The 25,855-nt window shown below is 42.3% G+C and overlaps 1 protein-coding gene across 1 annotated transcript in view; it reads right to left on the bottom strand.

Moving 5' to 3' along the window:
- Positions 1 to 260: 260 nt before the first annotated feature.
- Positions 261 to 25,855, bottom strand: part of CCDC138 (coiled-coil domain containing 138) — a 74,276-nt gene continuing 48,681 nt past the window's right edge. The window contains 2 exon segments of the mRNA XM_073350871.1: positions 261 to 1,221; positions 2,614 to 2,752. Coding sequence (XP_073206972.1) covers positions 1,050 to 1,221; positions 2,614 to 2,752 — 311 coding nt within the window. The 3' untranslated portion in view covers positions 261 to 1,049.

Genomic DNA, 25,855 nt, shown 5'->3' on the forward strand with positions numbered 1-25,855 from the left:
AATTACAAGAAGTTGCGAAGAATATATCATGTAGTTCCACAGAATGGCATAATCAAACACAAACATTAGAAATGAAAGACTTGTTGGGCCAAGTGACTCATTTTGTGTACATATGTACTTTGAGTACCAATACCTATGCATATAAATGACAAAATTAATTGGCTGTTAGTGTTTGAAAAGTATGTATGGAAAAGTGCGTGCATAAGCAGGAGACTGGACTAAGGCCCTTTTGGAAATTAATAAAATAGGAAATGGATTCGTTTTATTAAAATATTATGGCTTTTAATTGAAGTAGTATTATTCCAAAAATTTTAAGAAATACTTTATATTTTCAGAGATTATATTACAATCAAAATCCATAAAAAAATACAAAACCAGTTTCATGAGTTAATAAAGCACAGCAATGTACAGCAAATACATATAAGAAAAGAGAAAATAGTGAACAGCGATTTCTGCAAATACTGGATATCGCAGACCAGAGAAGGTTTCTCATTCAACATACACCTAATATACACCAAGTTCAATTTCATCAAAATTTGACTTCAGTAAATTAAAACAATCATTTTCCTGAAATACATTTGCAAAAAGACTAATGTTTCCATGTTATGTGCCACCTGTACAAACAAAAAAACAATAATAAATGTTGGTAAAACACTGAAGATTTTTAATTTTTAAGGTTAACTCATATTTCACAACTTTGTGAGGAAAGTAGGTACTAGTGGTGTACCTAGCAAGCAGGTGCCAGTTGTGTTGAACAGGTCAGTTTTCTAGAACAGCACAGCACTAACCCTGAAGTGTATTTCAGCTAAATTAAAAATTTAAAAACGAAGGCGGCCTCTTGAAGGTTGTGCAATTTCCCACCTTCTCTTTCAATGAATACACTGATTATAAGGGAGGGTATTATGACAAATTCTAACCCAAGTAGTAGTAAATGAGCTATTGATGTTCTTGTTAGCTAGTTTGCACTATCTTTTGCTAGTTTTTATAAATAAATATAATCTTGTTTGTACAAATTATACAGAACATAAACCATAATAAAATACAGTTCGTTAGTGACTTGTGCTTAGACTGGAGATAAGAGAGTTGCTCTTTGCTAAACCCAAATTAAAGAGAATTGAATTGAGGTTAATACAGAGAAAAGCATGATTTGGATGTGTTGTCCTCTGCAGATCTTGAATCATTAGATGAATAGTAAACAATTCAAACATCTTCTTATTACTTCTGCAAAAGATGTTCATATAAAATTAGTCAGTGACAAAAATTCATTGGATTACTTTCAAGTACGGGAAGAGAATTTCAAAATCACTGTTCTGGAGAGACTGACATTTTTTATGGAACCAAAATGTGTGTTGTATTTTATATTCCACGAATGTGATTCTTTACATTGTCAGTGATAATGGCTGTCTCTCTAAGCTGCTATGGTTTTGCTGCGTTGTGATAAAAATAAACATGATCCCATGCAGAAGTATCCTTTCCCACAGATAAATGGCTTTTAAATGTAGTCCGAGGAAACTTTAAGGAATAGATGAAGCAAGTTTTCACAGCTGTGAAAGAAGGATTGGGTAGTAGACCAAGTGGTGGGGGGAGTGCAAGGGGAGAGAGACAGCCCTGGAAATATAGACAGAAAGAAACTATATTTAAAAATACTGTAGACTGATCCAACACTGGAAGATCCAACAGCTGATAGGGATGTGAAATTTTTTTTTTAAGTCTACAAAATTTTAAGCAATTTTGTTTGAAAAATCACAATTCATTAAATTCTAACTTATCTCCAATGAAAAATATTGTTGTTGTTTTTCTTTCAACTTTGAAACTTATCTTGTTTTCCCCACCTAGAGTTATAGGGTTTTTTTTTTATCCTCAAGAAGATCAAAATTAATCTATATATCCCTAATTTTCTGGGAAAAAAAGTGTTCAGTACCTAATATGAATAAAAGACTTTAATTTAGGACTCTGTTGTTTTAGAAAAGAAGTAATCAGATCAAGTAATGCATTGGCATAATTCAGTACAAGATGTGATATCATTAGGCAGGTGAGAATTTCTGTTGCAATAGATTTGTAAAGCAACAAGCACAGAGAAAGATCCTTAGAAAGGGTCAAATTTAACCGTCTAAATTCCCGTTTCAAAAATTACTTCTGGGCACTTAGAAGCTTAACTCTTAACTCTTACAGCTTCTAAGTGCCTAAATCACTTTTGAATATAGGTTCTAGATTCCTATGTCACATAGGTCCTTTTGCAAATTTCACCCCAGAAAAACAATGATACAAAGTAACTCAGCAAAACTTGGGGTCAAGTAGAAAAAATGAAGTCAGAGATGATAAGCATACAAGATAACTCAAATATAAAATAAACAAATACTGGCCCAATAAGGATTTACATTTTATGTAAGCTAACTGCACAAAACCTGGATTTAGAAGAAAACTTGAAAGATCCATTTTATAAGATGGTAAAAGCTGTTCTTTTAATGGAACTGATGGCAGAGAAATTCTAGCATTACCCATGCTAGATCTAACATCTGCAATATTGCTAGAACTGCAGACCTCCTTTGGAAAGAGGAGGAATATAAAAAAGCAATTTTTGATAACTAAGACTACAAAATAAAAAATATTTACTTGATTCTGGAGAGCTTTTGCAGTATAATGCTGAGTTTTTCCAGTATCAGTAGATCGAGTTTAGGATTTCGAAGCAACACAGAACAAGTACGGAAAAAGGACACATTGCTACAGGCTTCTAGGAAAGGCTGCAAAAAACCTGTAAAATAATAATGTAATGTTCTCATCAATTAATTTGGACAAAAAAATCCAATACGATAGTTAATAAAAGATGAAGTGCACTTTATACTTGCAATGTAACAAGACAAACCACATAACTTTTTGGCTTCTACTGCACTTTTGACATAAAACGCTAGCAGAATCAGAAACTACAGAACCTGAGCTACGATGCTGTGCTGACATCACCAATAAACACTTGGATATAAAACAAGGTAGTAAACACAGTAAAAGCATTTTGCTTTTCTCAACAATAAAAAATGGCAGGAGGGAGGGAGGGAGGGCGGGCTACTTTTAACTAACGTGATAATTCTGCATCTTTGACACACCTATCTGAAACTCACGTATCAGTTGTGCACATCAAGTGATCAGCAGGCAGAAGCACTAAGCAGTGCCAAAGGTGGTTCACCAAGGAGTATTGCTTTAAGAAGCTGCAAAAGTACATGTCAGCAGATGATACTGAAATACTTATAGAAGCTAATGTGAAACTAGGTAATCTTTCATTATCAAAATGTTAGTTTAGTAGTACTCAGCTTCGAGACAGGTGCAATAAAAACTGGGGGCAAAAAAAAAAGTTCCATATAAATATTAATATAACTCCCTTAATGCTGCATACCTAAAGCTTTTCGTCAAGTCATGATGCATTTCTATTCACCTTTGTTCTCTTCTCCACAATTTTACTGCTCATATATACATACAATGAAATCTGTCCACATTTTATCACCACATTTTCGAACCTAACAAATTAGTTTATAATTACAAATCATCAAATTCTGTGTTTAAGAGTTCAAAAAACTAATAAGGACACCAAGGGTGAACAATTCATTTTTTTGGCCTGGCAGGGCAAAGAGAATGCAAATACAAATACATGCATCATATTGCTAAGTGCCCCCCCCATGCGAAATAAACATGAATGTGCATTTGTCCCACACAAAGGTAGATGGTTTTTTAAAAATTAAAAAAACTCAGATTAATTTTTATTTAAATTAAATATATTTTTCTTTTTTAAAATAAACTGATTTCAAATTATATTTGAAATTTTGTCAATTTACATTAAGGCCAAAACCTACTTTAGTCCATTAAAATAATTTAAATAATAAAAATACAGTAGCATCAATAAGCCCTCCTCAAATTACAATGAGATAAAGGGTGCCTCTTTTTAAATTATATAACTGGGGTAAATAACTTTTTAGGTCAACTCAAGCTTTATAAATATATCACAATGTTGTGTACTAGGATTAAGTAGATATTCTTTTTTCAGTCTTTACAAGGGAGCAAATATTGGTATTTATATTTTTCCAAATGTAACTACTACAGTTTCTGTTCTGCATTTTTAGGGCTTTGTTTATATGTTGGGGTAAGGTGCTCTGCAGAGGTGTGACTACTAACGTGCACTACTAACGTGTTGTGCATTGATTGGTCAATGTAGACCCTGCTGATGCACACTAAAGGTTCCCTAGTGAGCTTTAACATAGTACTGTTTCTAACAGCACTACGTTAAAGTGCACCAGCAGGGTCTACCTGGATCAATTAATGTGCAACATGTTAGTGTGTTTTAGAAATCACCCCACCCACCCACTGTACAACACAAGCCCTTAAGCACCTAAATACTTTCAAATATCTGTCAATTCACTAACTCCAGGTAATAATTCCTTTGCTTAATAAATTTGAAATGCAAAATATGCTCTGATAAACTTGTTTTCTTTCTTATGATTCTTGCATATAAAAGGTAACTTTATGCAACTACTAAAAAACAAATCTAAAATGTTGCTTTTGCACACTTTTAATTCCAATTTCCATCCAAACACAGCTTGGCACAAATCCTGGGTAAAAAAATATCAAATGTTTACCATTCACCATTTCTAACATAAAAAAATGTAAAAACTAAAAATTCAAATAAATGTAGGTTAATCTATATAATTGTTTAAATACATATGTAGATATACAGTATATTCTTCCAGTTAGCAAAATGAAGTACCAAATTGAGCGTAAAGGCTATATTTGGTTGCAAACCAACATGTTCCAATGTTTATAACAGCCAATGAGAAAGAACTTTTCTCTTGGACAATAACCAAAAAGTACAAATTCAAAACCAGACTAAAACCAATTATTTAAATCAAGGTTTCCTACTTGATTATTTAAACCATGATTAAAATAAGTGATTTAAATCAATCCACCCTGTTAGGCAACAGCAACAATTAGAAAATATCAAGAAAATTTCACATTCTAGAACTGCTTCTACAAATCCTGCTTATCTAATGAGACAAACATACTGAAAACTTAGTTTTTAATTCAAGAAATAAAGGACAACAATTATTCACTGTTTCAAAGCAATCTGACATTTCAATACGATTCATAGAAAGGATACAGAAAGCTAATAAAATGATGTTTGACTTTCTTACCTATACACTATAGTTTCTAACTGATAGCATGGGTTAGTCATATGTAGCAAAGGGACACGGATTTGGGAAGAAAGAGGCTTCATAGTTTATTTTTTTCATTGCTTTAAACTCATTTGTAAGTCCTACTTAATAAGGCAACTTAGCAGGATATGCAAACTACAGCATAAGGCAATGAAGTAAAGAAAAAATGATCACCTACCTTTTGTAACTGTTCTTCTTTGAAATGTGGTGCTCATGTCCATTCCATTCTAAGTGCGCACAGGTGTCGGAGACTTTTGCCTTAGCGGTATCTGTAGGGTCGACTCCTTGAGTGCTGAACTCTTGAGTTGGTATATCAGACACCGCTGGCCCTACGCCCTCTCAGTTCCTTCTTGCCAGCAACTCCGACGGAGGGGCAGGAGGGTGGGTAATGGAATGGACATGAGCAACTCATCTCAAAGAACAAGTTACAAAAGGTAGGTAACCATTTTTCCTTCGAGTGCTTGCTCATGTTGATTCCATTCTAGGTGACTCACAAGCAGAATCCCTGGAGGTGGGCTTGGAGTTCACAGACGTGTGGCTTGCAACACCGCTCTACCAAAGCCAGCGTCATCTTGGGCTTAGAATCATAGAATCATAGAATATCAGGGTTGGAAGGGACCCCAGAAGGTCATCTAGTCCAACCCCCTGCTCAAAGCAGGACCAATTCCCAGTTAAATCATCCCAGCCAGGGCTTTGTCAAGCCTGACCTTAAAAACCTCTAAGGAAGGAGATTCTACCACCTCCCTAGGTAACGCATTCCAGTGTTTCACCACCCTCTTAGTGAAAAAGTTTTTCCTAATATCCAATCTAAACCTCCCCCACTGCAACTTGAGACCATTACTCCTCGTTCTGTCATCTGCTACCATTGAGAACAGTCTAGAGCCATCCTCTTTGGAACCCCCTTTCAGGTAGTTGAAAGCAGCTATCAAATCCCCCCTCATTCTTCTCTTCTGCAGGCTAAACAATCCCAGCTCCCTCAGCCTCTCCTCATAACTCATGTGTTCCAGTCCCCTAATCATTTTTGTTGCCCTTCGCTGGACTCTCTCCAATTTATCCACATCCTTCTTGAAGTGTGGGGCCCAAAACTGGACACAGTACTCCAGATGAGGCCTCACCAATGTCGAATAGAGGGGAACGATCACGTCCCTCGATCTGCTCGCTATGCCCCTACTTATACATCCCAAAATGCCATTGGCCTTCTTGGCAACAAGGGCACACTGCTGACTCATATCCAGCTTCTCGTCCACTGTCACCCCTAGGTCCTTTTCTGCAGAACTGCTGCCTAGCCATTCGGTCCCTAGTCTGTAGCTGTGCATTGGGTTCTTCCGTCCTAAGTGCAGGACCCTGCACTTATCCTTATTGAACCTCATCAGATTCCTTTTGGCCCAATCTTCCAATTGGTCTAGGTCCTTCTGTATCCTATCCCTCCCCTCCAGCGTATCTACCACTCCTCCCAGTTTAGTATCATCCGCAAATTTGCTGAGAGTGCAATCCACACCATCCTCCAGATCATTTATGAAGATATTGAATAAAACCGGCCCCAGGACCGACCCTTGGGGCACTCCACTTGATACCGGCTGCCAACTAGACATGGAGCCATTGATCACTACCCATTGAGCCCGACAATTTAGCCAGCTTTCTACCCACCTTATAGTGCATAGGCTTGCTGTGTAAGCGCATAGTGAGACATGAACATATGCACAGACGACCAGATGGCAGCCCTGCAGAGGTCAAAAATCAGCACATGGGCCAGGAAGGCTGCTGCCGAGGCTTTGAGCTCTACTCAAGTAGGCGATTGCAACCGCCAGTGGAGGCACCTTCGCCTGATCATAGCAGAAACAGATGCAGGCTGTGATTCAGGAAGAAATTCTCTGGGCAGACACCGGATGAACTTTCATCCTACCTGCCACCACAATGAACAACTGCATTGACTTGCGAAACGGCTTGGTCCACTCCATGTAAAAGGCTTGCGCCCTCCTGACATCCAGAGAGTGCAGCCCACGCTCCTCTTCTGACTTATGACGCTTTGGGCAAAAGACTGGCAGAAATATGTCCTGGCTTGTGTAAAATAAATAGTGAAACCACCTTGGGCACAAAAGCCAGACGTGCTCGCAATTGGACCGTGTCCTTGAAGAACACCATATAGGGTGGCTCCGATGTAAGTGGCCTAATTTCAGAGACCCTTCGGGTAGAAGTTATTGCTACCAAGAATGCAGAAGAAGGGAACAGGATACCAAGGGCTTGAAGGGGGCCCTCATGAGTTGGGAAAGTAACAAATTCAAGTCCCATGGGGGCACAGGGCCTCTTACTTGAGGGTAGAGCCACTCCAGGCCAAGAATCGGACCGTCATGACGGACCTGCCCTGGAATAGAGTGAAAGGCCGATATAGAGGCCAGATGGACCTTAATTGAGGAAAGGGACAAACCTTGGAGCTTGAGATGCAGAGGGTAGTCCAGGATCAGCTGCAGCAATGCCTCCTGAGGCCTAACCTCATGGGTCGAGGCTCAGCATGTAAAATATTTCCATTTGGCCACATAGGTTGCTCTTGAGTAGGGCTTCCTACTTCCGAGTAGGACCTGTTGAACTCGGGCCAAACATTCCCATTACTCGGCAGTTAACCACGGAGCAACCACGCTGTGAGGTGCAGTGCCGCTAGATTTGAGACACGGGTGCACAGCCGGCCGTGGTTCTGCGATACGAGATCTGGCCAGAGGGGCAGTGGCATCGGGGTTGCCACCGATAGATCCATAAGCGTGCTGAACCAGAGCTGGCGTGGCAAAGCCAGGGCTATCAGGATGACCTTGGCCTTGTCCTGCCTGATCTTCATGAGAACTCTATGAAGCAATGGCACTGGCAGGAAAGCGTACATCAGAGCCCCCAACCAAAGAAGCAGAAAGGCGCCTGACTGGGAGCCCCTGCTGACCTCCTGAAATGAGCAGAACCGGTGGCACTTCCTGTTCTGGTGAGTCGCAAACAAGTCCGCCTGGGGAAACCCCCACCTTCGGAAGATCTGATCGACCACATTACCACTTGTGGCGAGACGAGAAGGTTCTGCTGAGGTGATCCGCCAATAAATTTCTGGTTCCAGGGAGGTGTGCTGCCACGAGATGAATGGCATGCTGCATGCAGAAGTCCCACAGACTGAGAGCTTCCTGGCAAAGGGCTGACAACTGGCTCTGCCCTGCTTGTTGATATAAAACATTGTGGCAGCATGGTCTGTCAGGACTTGAACCACTTTGCCTTGCAACTGGGGCTGAAAAACCTGGCAGGCCAAGTGGACCGCCCTGAGCTCCCTGACATTTATGTGGAGGGAGTGGCTGACCCCCCACCCCCCAAGCAGCGGCTTATGCACTGAGCTTGCCCAGGTGGGCACCCCAGCCTAGGTCTGAGGCATCGGACACCAGAGTCAGCATCAGGGCCAGGGCTGGGGTGCCCGGATGTGGTCTGGCACTTTGACTACCAGGTCTGGATCATGCCTGTTGGGGATGTAGACTGATGCCAACCAAACTGCAGAGGCTGGACATGGAGCCGGGCATGACGGACCACGTAAGTACAAGCAGTCATGTGGCCTAGCAGCCTTAGGCAAGTGTGAGTGGTGGTGAGTGGATGACCCCTCACACGGGAGATTACATCCGACATGGCTCGGAAATAGGACTCTGGAAGGAATGTGTGCAATTTAGAACTGCCCCAATAAACTCCATCTGTTGCACTGGTATGAGGGCTGACTTCTGCTCATTCACTAACAGGCTCAGGTCACAGCATGTGGACCACACCAAATCGAGGCTGCTCTGCATGTGATCCCACGATCTGCCCTTGATGAGCCAATCTTTGAGATAAGGATAGACTTGGACCCCCTGACGTCTCAGGTAAGCGGCTACTGGGGCCATGCATTTTGTAAAGACCTGCGAGGCTGAGGAGAGGCCAAAGGGGAGCGCCATGAACTGGAAATGGCACTGGCCCACCACAAAACAGAGGAACAGGCTGTGTCCTTGGAAAATAGAGATATGGAAATAAGCGTCTTTCAAGTCGAGAGCGGCGTACCACTCTCCTGGATCCAGGGAGGGAATGATGGAGGCCAGGGATATCATGCAAAACTTCAACTTTTTGAGGTACTTGTTAAGTCATCACAGGTCTAGAATGGGATGTAGGCCACCTTTTGCCTTCAGAATCAGGAAATAGCGGGAGTAGAAAACTTTCCCCCTCATTTCCTGAGGAACCTCCTCCACTCCCCCAGTTGTAAGAAGTTGTTTACCTCCTGAACGAAGAGTTGCTTGTGAGAAGGGTCCCTGAAGAGGGACTGGGAAGGGGTGGGTGGGAGCAAGAGGTGTCCGGAAACTGGAGGGTGTAGCCCAATGACACAATTTCTAGCACCCAATGGTCTGAGGTGACTCTCGACCAGGCTGAAAGGTAGGGATGGAGACAGCTGAGGAAAAAGTGGGGCAGATCCGGGGAGGTGTCTGGTGTGTCGCTCGAGTGCACCCTCAAAACGAGCACTTCTGGCCTCTGTGGTGTTTCACTGGGCCAGGTTGCACAGGCAAGTGGGAGGATGAAGGGTGGTGGCAACTAAAGCCAGTCCCTTCTCCTCGCAGGTCCCTGCCAGAATGGCTTCCTCGCAGACTGAGGCATATGCATCTCCAGGGAGCGGAGGATGGCTAGATGTCTTTTAGACCATGTAGCCTTGCATCCATCTGCTCAGAGAACAGCCCGACTCCACCGAATGAGAGATCCTGTATGGAGGACTGCATCTCCTCGGATAGGCCGGCGGTCTGAAGCCAGGAGCTGCGCCTCATGGCCATTCAGGGAGGTAACCACCCTGGCCGCCGAATCAGCTGCATCCCAGGCCATCAAGAGGGAGTCATCGTGGTTCCTTCCTCCACCATAGCCCCGAACTCTTGGGCTGTCTCCTGGGGCATGGAGTCCTTAAACTTAAGGAGGGAGTCCCAGAGGTTAAAGTTATAATGCCCCAAAAGAACCTAGTGGTTCACCACCCTGAATTGGAGATGGCCGTGGAATAAATTTTCCTTCCTAAAAGGTCCAGTCTCTTGGCCTCCTTATTCTTGGAGGTGGAACTGGCGGGCCCATTTGTTCTTTTTGTTGGCCACCTACATGACTGATGAACCTGGGGGCGGCTAGGTGTATAAGTAGTCGAGCCCCTTGGCAGGGACAAAATACTTCTTTTCAGCAATCTTGGAAGTGGGCGAATGGAGGATGGAGTTTGCCAGATGGCTTTGGAAATGTTTAGGACCCCCTCATGCACTGGGACTGCGACACATGCTGAGGTGGACATGAAGAGCACATAGAACCATGTGTCCGATTGTACCACCATTTCCTCTGCCTCAAGGCCCAGCGCTTGATGCTCCCTGAAGTCATCCAGTGGACTAGCCCAGGAGGGCCCTGCCACTGCCTTGTCTGGAGAGGAGGAGGATGACTGAAACACCGGAGGGAGGGCCTGGGGCATTTTCACCCACAGGGGAAGGGTGTCTTGGGGTGGGCACTTGCTCCTTCCTCACAGTGCCTGCCAACACATCCTGCACCAAGCCCGGTGATGACTGGGGCTTGTCCGATGCTGCAACTGAGGACTGGTGAGACTGGGGCACTGGCATCATGGGTGTTCCAATAAGGCCACTGTGCTGGCCACTGGCCCTGCTTCCAGGTCGGCATCACCATGGCAGAGGCACCCTCCGGAGCCCAGTCACGATGATGCTGTCTCGGCAAGGAGCTGAACTCCCTCTCAGTGCCGGAGGACCGTCAAGGCCTGGGTCTGGCAGCTAACCATCGCTGTGAGTGACAGGTACCTGGAGTGGTCTGACGGGTGCCGGGAGTAGGGGGAGCAGCGCCGAGCTGGGGAGCATCCCCGAGGTCTCGGTGACAGTGACTGTCAGCACGAAGATGACCAGTGCTGACTGTAAGATGACTAGTGCCTCCCTTTAGGTGAAGCCCAGCATGAGGGCGGAGACTGGGAACGTGGTGCCAGTGACCTGTAGTGGCAAACAGGTGACCTGGGCTGACGTGGAGACCAAGGGCACGGTGACACAGGGCTCTGCCTTGGTTCTGGAGACCGGTGGCCCTCAGTTGCCTTCTGGGAGGCCTTGACCGATGACTTGCCCTTTTAGGGAGCCTTAGCCGGGTCTATCACCAAATGCGGTGCCAACTGCGGCGGGAGAGTCCATTGGCTCTCTGGGTGACGGGAGCTGAGAGGGCGTTGACTGCGCCATCAGCCTAGGTCCCCTACTACTTCTCAGAGTCGGCGGCAGATCACTTGGGGGGTGGGGGGATGTGAGCCTCCTTGCGGCTCCGGAGTGGGCGGGTGGCCCAAGCAGGGTCCTTTGCCCAATGCCCCTTGATCCGGCTTGCTTAGTGCTGGGTCCCTCTTTCTTCTTAGGCACCGGCGAAGGGGACCGGTGCCAGGATGAGCCTGGTGCTGGGGGTGCGCTGCGCAGAGGCTGAAGTGGTAGGCATTGTATCCGGCTGGGCTGGCTCTGAGGCTGGACGAAGAGCAGCCTCCATGAGGAGGGCCCTCAAGCGAATGTCACGTTCTTTCTGTGTCCTGGGACGAAAATTCTTACAGATACGACACTTCTCTTTAACGTGGGATTCCCCAAGGCATTTCAAATAGCTACCATGCGGGTCACTAACAGGCATAGGCCTGTTGCAGTCATAGCAGGATTTTAAATCCGGACACCAGGGCATGCCCCGCTAAGGGGAAAGTCCACGCCAGGACCCTAACTGACTAACTACAGGACTTAACACCTACTTACTCATCTATTAAAACAAAATTATTTACAGCTGGAACACAAGGTTTGGGAGCAGGAGAAAACCGCTGACCACCGAGAAGCAAGGGGAAGAGGCACTCCAACCAACCACCACCGGGCAGTAAGAAGGAACTGAGAGGGCATAGGGCCAGCGGTGCCTGATATACCAACGTATGAGCGTGGCACTCAAGGGGGCGCCACGCCCAACTCTATGGATACCGCCAAGGCAAAAGTCTCCAACAACTGTGCATGTGGGGCTGCACAAACCTAGAATGGAATCAATGTGAGCAAGCACTCAAAGAAGAAAGAATATTTCTTTTGAAAGTTCCTTTGCATGTGTGTTGAGTAAAGTACTTTATAAATGAAATGTCAAGCTGCTATCAATTTAGTGAAGATGGATGCATTTTTGTTTAAAAAAACCAAGGACATATATATTTTTATTAGTCATAATAGATAGCCTGGGAGTGAATAAAAGGTTGTAATTTATTTCAGGATCTTTACTGAACCCAGCATAAACTGTAATCCCAGAAAGCACAACTCAAGCAACCTAACACCATTTGGAACAGTGGCTGAAAAAAATCTACTTGGCAATGACAAGTGGGACTCTTTCCCTTGTCAGCATGAAGGTCTAACTCATCAATTTCTGCAGAGTTTAAGCTTTCATTTATATATAGTTTCTAGCGCATATGATTGTGAAGATACCCTTCCAAACGTAACCTGTATGCAAAGCAATGCAATGTTGCCTTCCTGAGTATGCAAACAGATGACTCCAGTGCCTTTTCCTGCTTCTTATAGCTTTACTTAACAGCAACCAGTGAAATTAACCATTTGCCAGTTTTAACAATTTGTCAGTTTCATGCTGCTACTCTGTGGACAATAGTGATACTAACAAGGACTGTCAGTTTCATGCTGTTGGATGGGAATGCTCAGGAATAGCAAAGGCAGACCATGGAGTTACTCATGATAGAAGACTGACAAAACATAGGCTAACAGAAACCCTCCTCATTTACAGGACCCATGAAGAGGTAGATGAAAGCATTAATTCTTGTATTTCTGCTTTGAAAGTATCATTTTACTGGATTCCTACCCTTGGGTCTCCCTACAGTGAAACAGGCTGACGTCCTTTAGCTGTCAATGAATTTTGGCTCTTTAAGACACCCCTTTAGGTCAGACATTATTTTTAATTCCCGTGATGAGCATGACACAGAGAAGTTCCTAAATTGCAAGATTAATATATTTACGAAGAATATTTATGATAGGATGAGATCATCAGAAAAAATCAACAATTGAAAGGACAGTGAAAAAGTGAGTAGAAATCAAAGGTATCTTCAGAGAAGCAAAATGACAGGCGGGTAATTATCTCTCTCTCTAAAAAGTTACCATTATTATGTTATGGTAGTGCTTAGGGTCCCCAGTCAAGAATCAGGACCCTAGTGATTGAGACATTGTACAAAGTTCCCCTGCTTCAAAGAGCTCACAATCTAGGTTTGTGACTAGACATAACAGAAGAATAAAATAGGCAAATGTGGAGCAGAAGAATAGGGCTGGATTTCTACTAAAGAGTAGACAAACTCTCAGATTCTCCAATCACATGGGGGAAAAAAATACTGTATGAGGCAGGTTCACATCCCAGGAGAATCATGGAGTCATCCAAAATTCCCATCCACAACAGGAGATGGGAGGACTAGAGGGGAATTTTGAACAGGAGATGAACAGAGGCAAGAATGTATATTCCACTTTCTGGAGATAATATGGTTTGTAATACAAGGCAAATTTTAAAAAAAAGGAAATTTGGGCTCTGGAACATACACTTATGAAGTGTCTGAAGACTTTACTATACCGGACATCATAACAAGACAGCAGAAAGCCAGTTTCATAAAGCTCTACAAGAAATCCTCCTGGAGGAAAATATATACAGTAGTTCAGGAAAGGAAGTATCATTCCAGCACACAATTCAACACCCAATACAATCTGACAAAGGGAACTTAGGTTCCAATGTGAAAACAATTTTCATTTTCTAAGGTAACTGTGTCCAGAAAGGAATAGCTATAGATCCATTTCTGTCAGGTATTGAGCAGTGTCACTATCCATCTGATTCTGTCCTTAGTGTGACTGTCTATGTCGACCATATACCCAAGGTGTACCTCTAGTCTTTCTACAGGTACTTTACTTTTGAGACAATAGGGATCATTGTGAAAACATTTGAAATCAAGATCTCAGGGCCATGTAATTTGAGGCAGACAGAAGACCCTGAGTAGATCTAGGCAGGAAATTCTTTTTCCATCCTGCTAAGGTGTTCACAATTTTAAACACTTTTCCTGTTGAGCACTGAGACAAAACCAAAAAATGTGAATTTTCAGCAAAAAACAGAGAAAGAGCACCCCAGAACAAATAGCCTAGTGGTTAGCGTTCTCATCTCAAGTGGGAGACCTAAATCCCACCTCTGAATCTCCCACATCCTAAGTGAGTACCCTGAGCACCAGAAGGTTGGCTATTCTGGGGGTCTCAGTTTCTCCTGTTAGAAGTGTTCCACTTTGAATAAATAATTAAATACTCGTTTGGCCAGATAAATTGACTCTACAGCCTGTTGGTTATGGCACTCACCTGGGATATGGAAGAGCCAGGTTCAAGTCCCTAAACACCAAGCTATTAGCTATTCTGGGGTAGGGGGGAAGAGCATGTCTCTCTTTCACCAGAAATGTCATCCTGGATCTGATAAACCCTTCCTGTTGAAAGTTCAGTTGAAACTGCTACATTCCCATGAAAAACTTTGATTGTAACTAACGGGCACTTGTCAACAAAAATATTTTGTCAAAAAATTCATAACCAGCTCTATTCCTGAGGACTGCTCATGCATGTGTGTGCTACTCTTAAAATTAGTAATATGGGATTAGAGGGACAAGGTGGGTTAAGTAATATTTTATATTGCACCAACTTCTGTTGGTGAGAATGACAAGCTTTCAAGATACGCAGGGAGCTCTGTGGGACCGACACAGCTACAACACTCTATATAATATGGGCCTGACATATAGAATTACACCAAAGGTCCTTAATCTAGCCAAGAAAATATTTAGTTGAGACATTGCAGTTGTTAGAGAGATATGGTAAAATATTAAATCTCGGAAGAAAGATCATCTATCCCAGAAATCCCAGTAACACTGTAAAGATCTTGGCTAAGGTGAGTCTAGCTTGTTAAATTCATAAAGATGGGCCCCAACACTAGAGATGTAGCCTAATTCTCAGACAGATGTGTGCAATCGATGTACACTACTAACACATTTGCAAGGAGCTTAAAGTGAGCAAAGGAAAGGGAAACTCACTTAGCATACTGAAAGAACTAATCTCCCAGAGAATTTCAGTTCCACTACTCTTGTCACATAAGCCACTTCTAGGAATTTTGACCTAGAAAGGTACTAAATTTTCTCTTGAGCAAAAATGTGTAACAGATTGTATTAGTTATTAGGCAGCAATTGAAACGACCAATTGAAATTCTTATGGTGTCCCAGGGACGCAAGAAATGAGTACACATTTCCAAGTTATATTAAGGACAGCAGCCCTCCCAGTCTACGTTACACCAATGAAGAAGTGATGTGAATCATTTTATAATAATGGGAAGCTGAAGAATACCTTGTTTACCAAGGGAGTTACTCCTAAGAACAGGTAACAGGAAGGTGCAACAGGAAAGTTAGTGAAAACACGGTAAGTATTATCAAATATAGATGAATAAGACCACTAGCATCCGCAAACTAATTTATAGACAAAGTCTGGTTAAAAAAATATATGTCTTCAGACAACAGAAAATAAAGTGAGTATGAAGATATTCATGAGATGACGTATGCCTTCAGGGATTCAGATTGAAGGCATTTTGTGCAGATGATGGTGGCAAGCTCTCCCCACTGACTTGAAGATAATCGGATTCTGGGCGGAGAAGGGCAGTCTCCTCTAAGTACATTATTAGTAGTAGTAGTAGTAGTATTGCTGTAGCACCAGAAAGCCCTAATTATGGATCAGGGCCCTACTGTGCTAGGCGCTGTGCAAAAAGACATTCCTTGCCCCAAATTGCTTACAAACAAAAAGCAATTGATCCCCAATTTGAAACACCAAGGAAGCACACCTCTGCAGACACACGTAAGTACCCTACTTAACTGCCTCTGTGCTCACAGGATATAAAGCCAGGGAAATCATCTTCTTACAACCTCCCTATGTTATTCCTTGGAAATAAAATTTAATTTTAAAGAAAAAAAGATTTAATATTTTGATAAAGTTTATAACACAGAATATAAGGCATAAGTTAAAAAAACTATAGAAAAGATTGGCTACTTTATTAAAGTGTAAGAACCATCGAAGTGAAAAGAATTGCTCAATTTCACAGAATATAATTAGCTAGAAGTAGACCAATCAAAAATAGTTTATGTATTTTAAGAGGATTTTTTTTAATAAACTAATTTTACAAAATCCCTTAGTAACTTCTGGAAGGATACTCCTGTAAATTGTTAGAAAGCCCATGTTAATGGAATACATTTAAATGCACATTTATCTGAAAAATAATTGCGGAAGTGAACAAGGGCTTCTAAAACATATTTGAAAAAATTCTATTTTGGTGGTCTGTGGTTGTAGTAATTAGATTTAATTTTTCTTGTAAATTTTTGGTGATTACAAAGTCTATATCTGTCATATCAGGAATTTTGTACAAGTTATAATATCCTGTACAAGCCTGCACAGGTATCCTTAGAAATCTGTACCAACTTGCATTAGTAGTTCAGTTTCAGAAGTACACTGCAATGGACAATAAGCAATTAATTATTGTTGACTTATTACATCAGATTCCCCTGAAAGTGATCAGTCACCAGTCATAAAACCTCACAGGCTGTTATTGTCTTTAAAAAAAAAAAATCTCCCTTCTAAACTTAGGCATATGTCATTTTCAAAAAAGAAGACAGAAAGCACATTTGTGAGAGTCTCATGCTGAATAATTAAACAGTAGGGAGTTTTGCCTCCACTTCACGTGGAGATGTAACTTTTACTAGCATCAGTGGCTAATGTACATACACACCAGCGGGAGGGAGAAGAGATGGCAGCAATACGAGTGAGTGACAGACTAACAACATGACTGACTGTTTGGAGAAGTCCCTCACTATGATTATGGAACAGCAAGAACTTAGGAGGAAATGAAATTGTTTCCCTTTTGCATACAGTCACCTGCAGTATATTTATATATAAAAGAGAGTGGAACGACTTGATAAGTTAAGTGCCTGTATCTTATTGATGAATGACAACAGTTGTTTGGGACCAGTATTTAAAATGTGTCTGATGTAGTATTGCTTAATTATTATTTTTATTGTTCTAGAGCCCAAACTTTGCTAGGTGGTTTCTAAACCTGAGAAAGGTAGTTCCTGCATGATAGAGCAAAGAATCAAAAAAGCCAAAGACAGATGAAAGGTAGAAGAATGGGAAAGAAACAAAATGACCAGGGCAATGAGACACACACATCGTGGTAGCTACAAATTTCTTTAGGTTATATCTATTTATTTTAAGTTACACACTAAATTCTCTTTCCTGCATCATCCTTCCATCATTCAAACCCCAGCTGCAATTTCAGTGTTCTTACGGCCATCACAAAATCTGACACCCAATTCATCACAAGGTATAACAAGAAAAGATTTGCTTGTCATGTTTATCGCTTAAAGGAAAACTAAACCCATTTAGTTAAGTTCAGCCATTTGAAAACTCATAAAGCAAGAGGATGTTTTGAGTGAAATATCTGGACAAGCTACTTAGAATTTCCTTTTCTGAAGCTGCCATTGTAAGCAACCACTATGACGTGAAAAAAAAATCACCTAGAAATTATAGTTTAAGCTATTTTAAAGTGTCAAAGCATAATATTTAAACAAAGCACAGTATTTATACTTACTTCTCTTTATTTGCATTTTTTAAAAAGTTTTCTATAATAAGGTCAGTTGGAGACTTGTTTACAACCTCTTGCATAAGGGTTCTCACACTCAGTGTCTAACATGATTTTAATTTTCAGCAAGATGGTCAACGCCAACGTAAGAGTCTAAACTATTTGTGTAAACCTCTAGTGCAGATAGTGCAGTACAGCTACCACCACAGAGCAGGTAAGGCTTAAATTTTTCTCTTTTCTAATTTTCATCCTATTACTTGTAATTATGTCAGAATATAATGAGCATAATAAATGTTTCTGCGTGTTTATTTGCAATGTTTGTAGACTGTTATGCCCTAAATAGACGTCTAAGCAAGGTATATTAGACAGACAAGGTGGGTGAGGTAATTTTTTTTATTGGACCAACTTCTGTTGATGAGACAAACAAGCTTTCAAGCTACACAGAGCTCTTTCTCAATGTAGCTAAAAAGCTAGTCTTTCTGACCAAAAGAAGTTGGTCCAATAAAAGATATTATATCACCCAACTAGTCTCTCTAATATCCTGGGACTGACACAGCAACAACAACACTGCATACGCAAAGTATATATGTTTATCTTTTTTAATTCTTCGATGTAAATCCATCTTTATAATCTCCATCCATTTTTGTTGCTCTTTTCTTCACTCCCTCCAAATGTGTCAATACCTTACAGGTAATAAGCTGCCCAGAATGGAACACAGTATTTCAAATGCAATCAAACCACAATCATACAGAAAAGACCTATAACCTCCCCAAGTTCTATGACAAAATGTCTTTACATATTCAACCCAAAACTCAACTGGTGTTTTATGCTGCCACATCACATTGCAAATGTATCTCTAAATGTAATTATAAGAATGCATAGATGCCATTCAAAACCATATAAACGATCCAGAATGGCTTTCAGTAAAATAATCACAGCAAATATATTTGCCTCCTTTTAGAGTATGATTTGTTCAATTGCAGAATTGCATGACATTCTTTTATTGTGTTATAAGGTATGAAGGAGAATAATTCTAAAAATTCTGTTAATTATTTATCTTAAAAGTTCTGCCTAATATGAGAATAAAAATAAACTTAAAAAACCACCACACACTGGTGATTGTTTCTAACGGTATTTACAAACTTGACAGTTTATTCTTTCAGACTGAATATCTCCATTTGAACTTTTATGTTCCCATCCTGCAAATAGTTACACGAGACATTTCATTGACTCTAATGAGGCTACTCACACAGGTGAAGTGAAGCATATATGCAACTATTTGCAGAATTGAGACCTAAAGTAGAAAAAATGTTCAAAAACTATCAAAGTTTATATGCTAAAAAATTTAACTTTATATTTATCTGTTTACAGAGACCAGGTATGTTTATACTTAAATTCTTCAAGCCTTATATTCTTGAAAAATATCAAAATCTCAGGATTCAAGAAAAGTCATATATAAACAAAATCAGAAACCATCTTTGACAAAAACATAGGACATGCCAAATCTGCCACATCCAGTGATGTCTGCAGCGCTGAACAAGCAACCAACTAGTGGTCTATAACCAAGGCTCAGAACTGCTCTCTAGAGCTCCCCAGAAGTTTGTCTGTACACTAAGAGATTGACCACCAGTTGACACAGTTGTATCTAGACAGTAAGACCTGATAGTTAGCTATGTGAAGTTGTAACCCTGGTGTGAAAAAAACTCTTCCCCCCAAACAGATACAGTTTCTTTACGTGTTTTCCTTTGGATGTGGCTTTAGACTGTCCCTGGAGACCTCTCTCTTTCACAGAGCCCCTACCTCTGACCATATCATGGGACATGTATAAAAATGTTCAACCCTCCCCCAGACAGAACTTGGTATTTCTATTCAATGAGTTTGGCCACTGGTGGAATGGATGAGAGGGTCTGCCACGGAGTCTTAATAGGCTGCATGATACCCATGTCCATCAACAAAGCTATCTTTCCTATTGTAGCTAGGTGGAGAATGTCAATAACCTTACGGCTGCTCTCTTCCACAAGCTTAACTTGCTTTTCAAGAGAAGCTGCCATCCATCTAAGGAGCTTTTGGTATACCTTGAAATCATCCAGTACCAGGGATGACATCTCCAGTAGCAGGGCCTCATCCAGGGATGAGGACAAAGCATTAAGAGGGGGCACTGGAGAGACTTTCCAAGGCTGTTCCTGCAGTACTGAGATAGGGTGCTGTTCCACCAACTGCTGGGGTAGCCTTAGTGATGCCGATCTTCAAGGTCGGTCAGTACCACCCCCACCCCAATCACCTGACTCTTGGTATCAGTCGGAGAGACTTCCCTCCTGGCTTTTGTGGCTTTACAAGGGGGCGGAGAAGGTGACCTGGAAGCTAGACGTGTCCCTCATGGCATCAAATATGACCACTGAGGGGGTCAGAATGGTACTGGACCCCAGAAATGCCAGGTCCAAGTCTCCCAGTTCTGTGCTCTGCCCCGTCTGAGATCACTTGCGGAACTGAAAGCATGATCTAGAGCGTGCCCCATTGTGTCTGTAACATGTAATCAGCAAGCCATCTTTAGACTCCAAGAAAGACCTGGAGTAGTCTGAAGCCCACAGCAGTGTGGTACTGGGGGTTGTCTTTGGAGACTGGGATCTGGATCAGTTCTGGGTTCAAAGTATCAAAGGAAGCATGGATGACTTCCTGACTGCTAGTACCGTACAACAAATTAGCATCAGCACTGGTGCAGAGGACAACTGCGGTATAGGGTTGGACAGTGGTGGAGCCACTGTGAAATGAACCACAGCTAAGACACGTAGTACCCACAGTGGTACCAAATGAGAGTCCTTGCCCTGAACAAGAGGCGACAAATCGTGTTATTGAGAGATACAAAAGGTCTCTGCTGCAGCATAAGCTTCTAGTGTGTCAGTAAAGAGAAACATGGTTGTTCCACCAAGGTCAGAGAAGACTGACCCAATGTCTCTGCTGGAGCAAGAGCTGGTCTCGATGGCCCCTGAAAGGACACCAGTCAGCAGCTCAAGGTCAAGAGACACAGCATGAGCTAGTATCTGAGAACAGTAAGCTGAAGAGCACACTTTACTATTGGTAACGGAGGAGCTTTCTGAGGAGGAATGTCTTTTTTGAGACTCTCACAAACCTGATACTGACTTCTTATGCTTTTGAAGCCGAGAAAGCTCAGAAGCCCTTAGCCTCCCAAAAGGCGGCTCTGGCAACAATGAACTCCTGCATCCATCAATGGGGGTAAAGCAGGGGAAGTACTTCTGGAAGAAGTCTTTGATGAGGCCCCTTTTGAAGAATTAGGGCAGCCTCCATGAGAAAATACCAGGATCATTCCTCTATAAAGGGGAAGGAGAGCAGGTCGTGAAATGGACAACTGCAACATCTCGAAGGTCAGTAACTGTTTTTTCTTCTCTGAGTGATTGCACATGTCCATTCCACTTCAAGTGACTCACAAGCAGTCTGGAGGTGTGTCAAGGTTCCTCCCCCACTCTGAACTCTAGGGTACAGATGTGGGGACCTGCATGAAAACCTCCTAAGCTTACTTTTACCAGCTTAGGTTAAAACTTCCCCAAGGTACAAATTAACTTTATCTTTTGTCCTTGCAATATCCACTGCCACCACCAAACTCTAACTGGGTTTACTGGGAAACGTAGTTTGGACACGTCTTTCCCCCCAAAATCCTCCCAACCCTTGCACCCCACTTCCTGGGAAAGGTTTGGTAAAAATCCTCACCAATTTGCATAGGTGACCACAGAACCAAACCCTTGGATCTGAGAACAATGAAAAAGCATTCAGTTTTCTTACAAGAAGACTTTTAATAGAAATAGAAGTAAATAGAGGTAAAGGAATCACCCCTGTAAAATCAGGATGGTAGATACCATACAAGGTAATTAGATTCAAAGTATAGAGAATCCCTCTAGGCAAAACCTTAAGTTACAAAAAAGACACACAGACAGAAATAGTCATTCTATTCAGGACAATTCTTTTCTCAGCCATTTAAAGAAATCATAATCTAATGCATACCTAGCTAGATTACTTACTAAAAGTTCTAAGACTCCATTCCTGTTCTATCCCTGGCAAAAGCAGCATACCAACAGACACACAGACCCTTTGTTTCTCTCCCTCCTCCCAGCTTTTGAAAGTATCTTGTCTCCTCATTGGTCATTTTGGTCAGGTGCCAGCGAGGTTACCTTTAGCTTCTTAACCCTTTACAGGTGAGAGGATTTTTCCTCTGGCCAGGAGGGATTTTAAAGGGGTTTACCCTTCCCTTTATATTTATGACAAGGTGGATTTTCTAATCTACCTGAAGAGTGACTGAAGGACTACTCATCTGAACTTGGCATCATCTCTGGAATGCTGAGGTATAGCATAAGTTGTAAAAGTATGTACCGAAAACCAAATTGCTGCTCTACAAATACCTGTTATAGGTACTTAAGGCAGAAGCTTAAGGAAGCTGCTCAAGACCTTGTAGTGTGCCCTACTACTTTACCCATAGGGGTTACATTAGCAATTTCATAGCACAGATACATTTAGGAGGAAATCCAGGATCAGATTCTCTGAGTCAAGACAAGAAGGCCTTATACCCTGTCTGCAATTGCCATGAACAGCTGGGAGGATGACCTAAACAATCTAGTTCTGTTCAAATAAAAAGTTACTGCTCTTCTAACATCCACAGTATGAAGTCTCTTTTTCCTTATGAGAATGGGGCTTAGGAAAAAAGTTAAGTATATCACTTGATTGAGGTGGAATTCCAACACTACTTTAGTCAAAAAAATTTGACGCGGATGCAAGTACTTTGTCCTTATAAAAGATTGTGTAGGGAGCATGAGCTACCAACGCTCATAATTCTGCTTCTCTTTCTTGCAGAGGTAATGGCTACCAAAAATGCTACTTTCTTGAATCGATGGAGTTGAGAGCAGGTAGCCACCATTTAAAGGGTGGACCCAGCAAACTTTGTTAGCGGTTTCCCCCCTTTTTTTCTAGAGTGGTCAGACTGCCTAAGCATGAAATGCAAGTATCATTGGTACGACTGAGGGCAGAATTGTTTCTGTTTAGGGAATAGAGTGTAAAATCCCAATGTTTTCAATCTTGCCTTCAAGTCTTTTGAGACTGTGAAAGTTTTCATCAGTCTGCTGAGAGAAGAGGGTTGAACCTTCCCAGGGGAAATCCTGAATAGTCTGCTGGACCTCCCATGGAAGACCCGAGTCTTGACCCATGAACATCTGCACATTACTGCAGCTCTGGTTGCTGAATCTTCCTCATCTAATGCATCTTGGGGGGTTGGGGTGGGGGGGAAGAGAGAGAGAGGTCCTACCCACGAGTTTGCCCTCTTCCAAGATGGCCCAGAATGCTTTCCTGGCATCCTCTGGTAACTTGTCGATGAACTTGAGAACACTGCCCTACAGTGAGAAATCATATCTGGCCAGCAAGGCTTGCTGATCAGATATGTGAAATTGCAGGCTAGCGACAGAATATATCTTACCAAAAGGTTGAGTCTTTTTGCGTCTTTATCCTTCAGGGTAGACGATGGCCATCCCTGACATGCTCTTTCATTTACTGTCGAGTCAACCAGAGAACCTGGCAAGGGATGAGTGTAGAAATGTTCACAGCCCTGAGAAGGAGCTCTTGGTAGGCCTGGTAGTCATCCTGAAGAGAGGACAACTCCCGAGACACCCTAACCTCATCAATCAGGTAATGAGGAGGAGGTGTGCAAAGAAGGTTGAACAGGAGCTTTCTGTACCTCCCCAGATAGAAATTGTGGTATGTAATGTTCCTGCTTGCTACTGGCATTGGTACCACGGGTAACCTTGAAATTCCTCATGTGAACTATCCTGACATCTGCTTGGGATCTGGAGGATAGAGGAACTGGGAAGGATCTGGTGTTGGGGAGGAACCCCAGTTGTTTCAATACGGCCATTGGTAGGACCCCACTCTCTATCAGCCCAAGGATGTGTGTCTCTGGACCACCGCAGGAGCTCTTTTGGATACCAGGAGTGGAATCTTCAAGATGAAGGTGAATGATGCCTTCTATTCTGGGAACGAGGGCCATAGGAACCTACATCAGGCACCAAAGAAGAGCCAGATGGCCAGGGAGGTGTGGTATCATGGAAAGGTGCCATGCCTCTGGAGACACTGATACCAGGGACAACATACTGAGTTTGCATCTGGATAGCACCAGGCAAGGCACAAAGGATTGGACCTTACTGGTAGGTAAGCCAGATGAAGTCTGAAGCTCAATTAGTACAGGATGTGTCTTACATATAGCATGGTAGGTCCTCAAGGAGAATCACGTTGGGGACCACTGTCAATTCTGCAGGGACTTCAAGCCCCAGATAGGACAGAATCATACAACTATAGGACTGGAAGGGACCTCATGAAGTCCTCAAATACAGCCGTCCGCTCTGAGGAAGGACCAAGTAAACCTAGAACATCGCTGACAGGAGTTTTGTCTAACCTGTTCTTAAAAATCTCCAATGACGGGCACTCCCTTTGAAGCCCATTCCAGAGCTTAACTACCCTTATAGTTAGAAAGTTTTTCCTCATATCTACCCTAAATCTCCCTTGCTGCAGATTAAGCCCCTGTTACTACTTGTCCTACCTTCAGTGGACATGGAAAACAATTAATCTCTCTCCTCTTTATAACAGCCCTTAACATATATGAAGACTTATCAGTTCCCCCCAGTTTTCTTTTCTCAAGACTAAACATGCCCAGTTTTTTTAACCTTTCCTCATTGGTCAGTTTTCTAAACCTTTTACCACTTTTGTTGCTCTCCTCTGGACTCTCCAATTTGTTCATATCTGTCCTAAAGGGTGGTGACCAGAATTGGGCACAGCACTCCAGCTCAGGCCTCACCAGTGCTCAGTAGAGTGAGACAGTTACCTCCTGCATCTTACATTTGTGTTAATATACCCCAGATTGATATTGTCCTTTTTTCCAACTGCATCACATTGTTGACTCTGATTCAATTTGTGATCCACTATAACCTCTAGATCCTTTTCTCAGAACAGGTAGAAACCAACACTCTAAATAAAAATTAAGTAAAATAACAAATGAAACTTACTCCAAAATTCTAACTATAGACAAGTACACTAACTACATACAAGAAAACACGAATTTTCTGAAAGGGAAACACCTGCAGAACAAAGCTACATGCTCGGACTACCGGGCACGAGCAGTAAGAAGCAATTGAGGGAGGCTGAGGATGGCTCCGTCCTTTATACCATCATGCAACAGCACGCGACAGCAGAGGGTGCCCGTACTGCCATGACAGGTATCATTAAGGGGGAAATCTCCGGCTCTGGTGCACAGAGCATATACACACCTGAACTGGAATGGTCATGTGCAATCACTCAGAGAAGAACCTTAACTCTTCCCCCACAAACACTATCAGCTGTCATAATCTTTAACCACTTTTCTGAATACAACTCCTTAACCAACTATCCTCTCCCGACATAACAACAACTACTTCAACGAACATCTACAACTATTAGTGTTGGGGAAAATAATTTAGTAAAGGGTGTAGGCCTTGCTGGAGCCCTAGGCATGGTTAAAAGTATGGACCAAGGCTGTGAGCCAAAGTAGGCCTTGTCAGAATAGCAAGGCTAGGTATCAGCTAATCAAGTAAGTACATTCCTAAGAGGATGGTAGAGGAAGACACAGATCCCTCGTGAGATAAGGAGAGAATGACAGGATAATGGATGAGGATTTCAAACTATCAGGTACAAGGCACAAGGATGGTAGCTAACATGTGGAGTGTAATAACAACTTGTTTGTACTAATGTATAAAAGGAAAAAAGTCATAGGAGGGGCAGTTTTGTATTGGCCTAGCAGACAATATTATGTTGATTGAGCCGATACCTTGTCACAGACATACATATGTTAGTGAACCTGTAGCTTGGTATGAGGGGCACTAGTACCGTGCTTTGATGACAATAAACCTGGCCAAGCCTTTGTCACTGAATGGAGCTTGTGGTCTTTCTTTACGAGCAATGTCGAGGTCTGCTGAATCAACGTTAGT

This window comes from Lepidochelys kempii, chromosome 1 (assembly GCF_965140265.1).
Source record: "Lepidochelys kempii isolate rLepKem1 chromosome 1, rLepKem1.hap2, whole genome shotgun sequence".
NCBI classification, from domain to species: Eukaryota; Metazoa; Chordata; order Testudines; family Cheloniidae; genus Lepidochelys; species Lepidochelys kempii.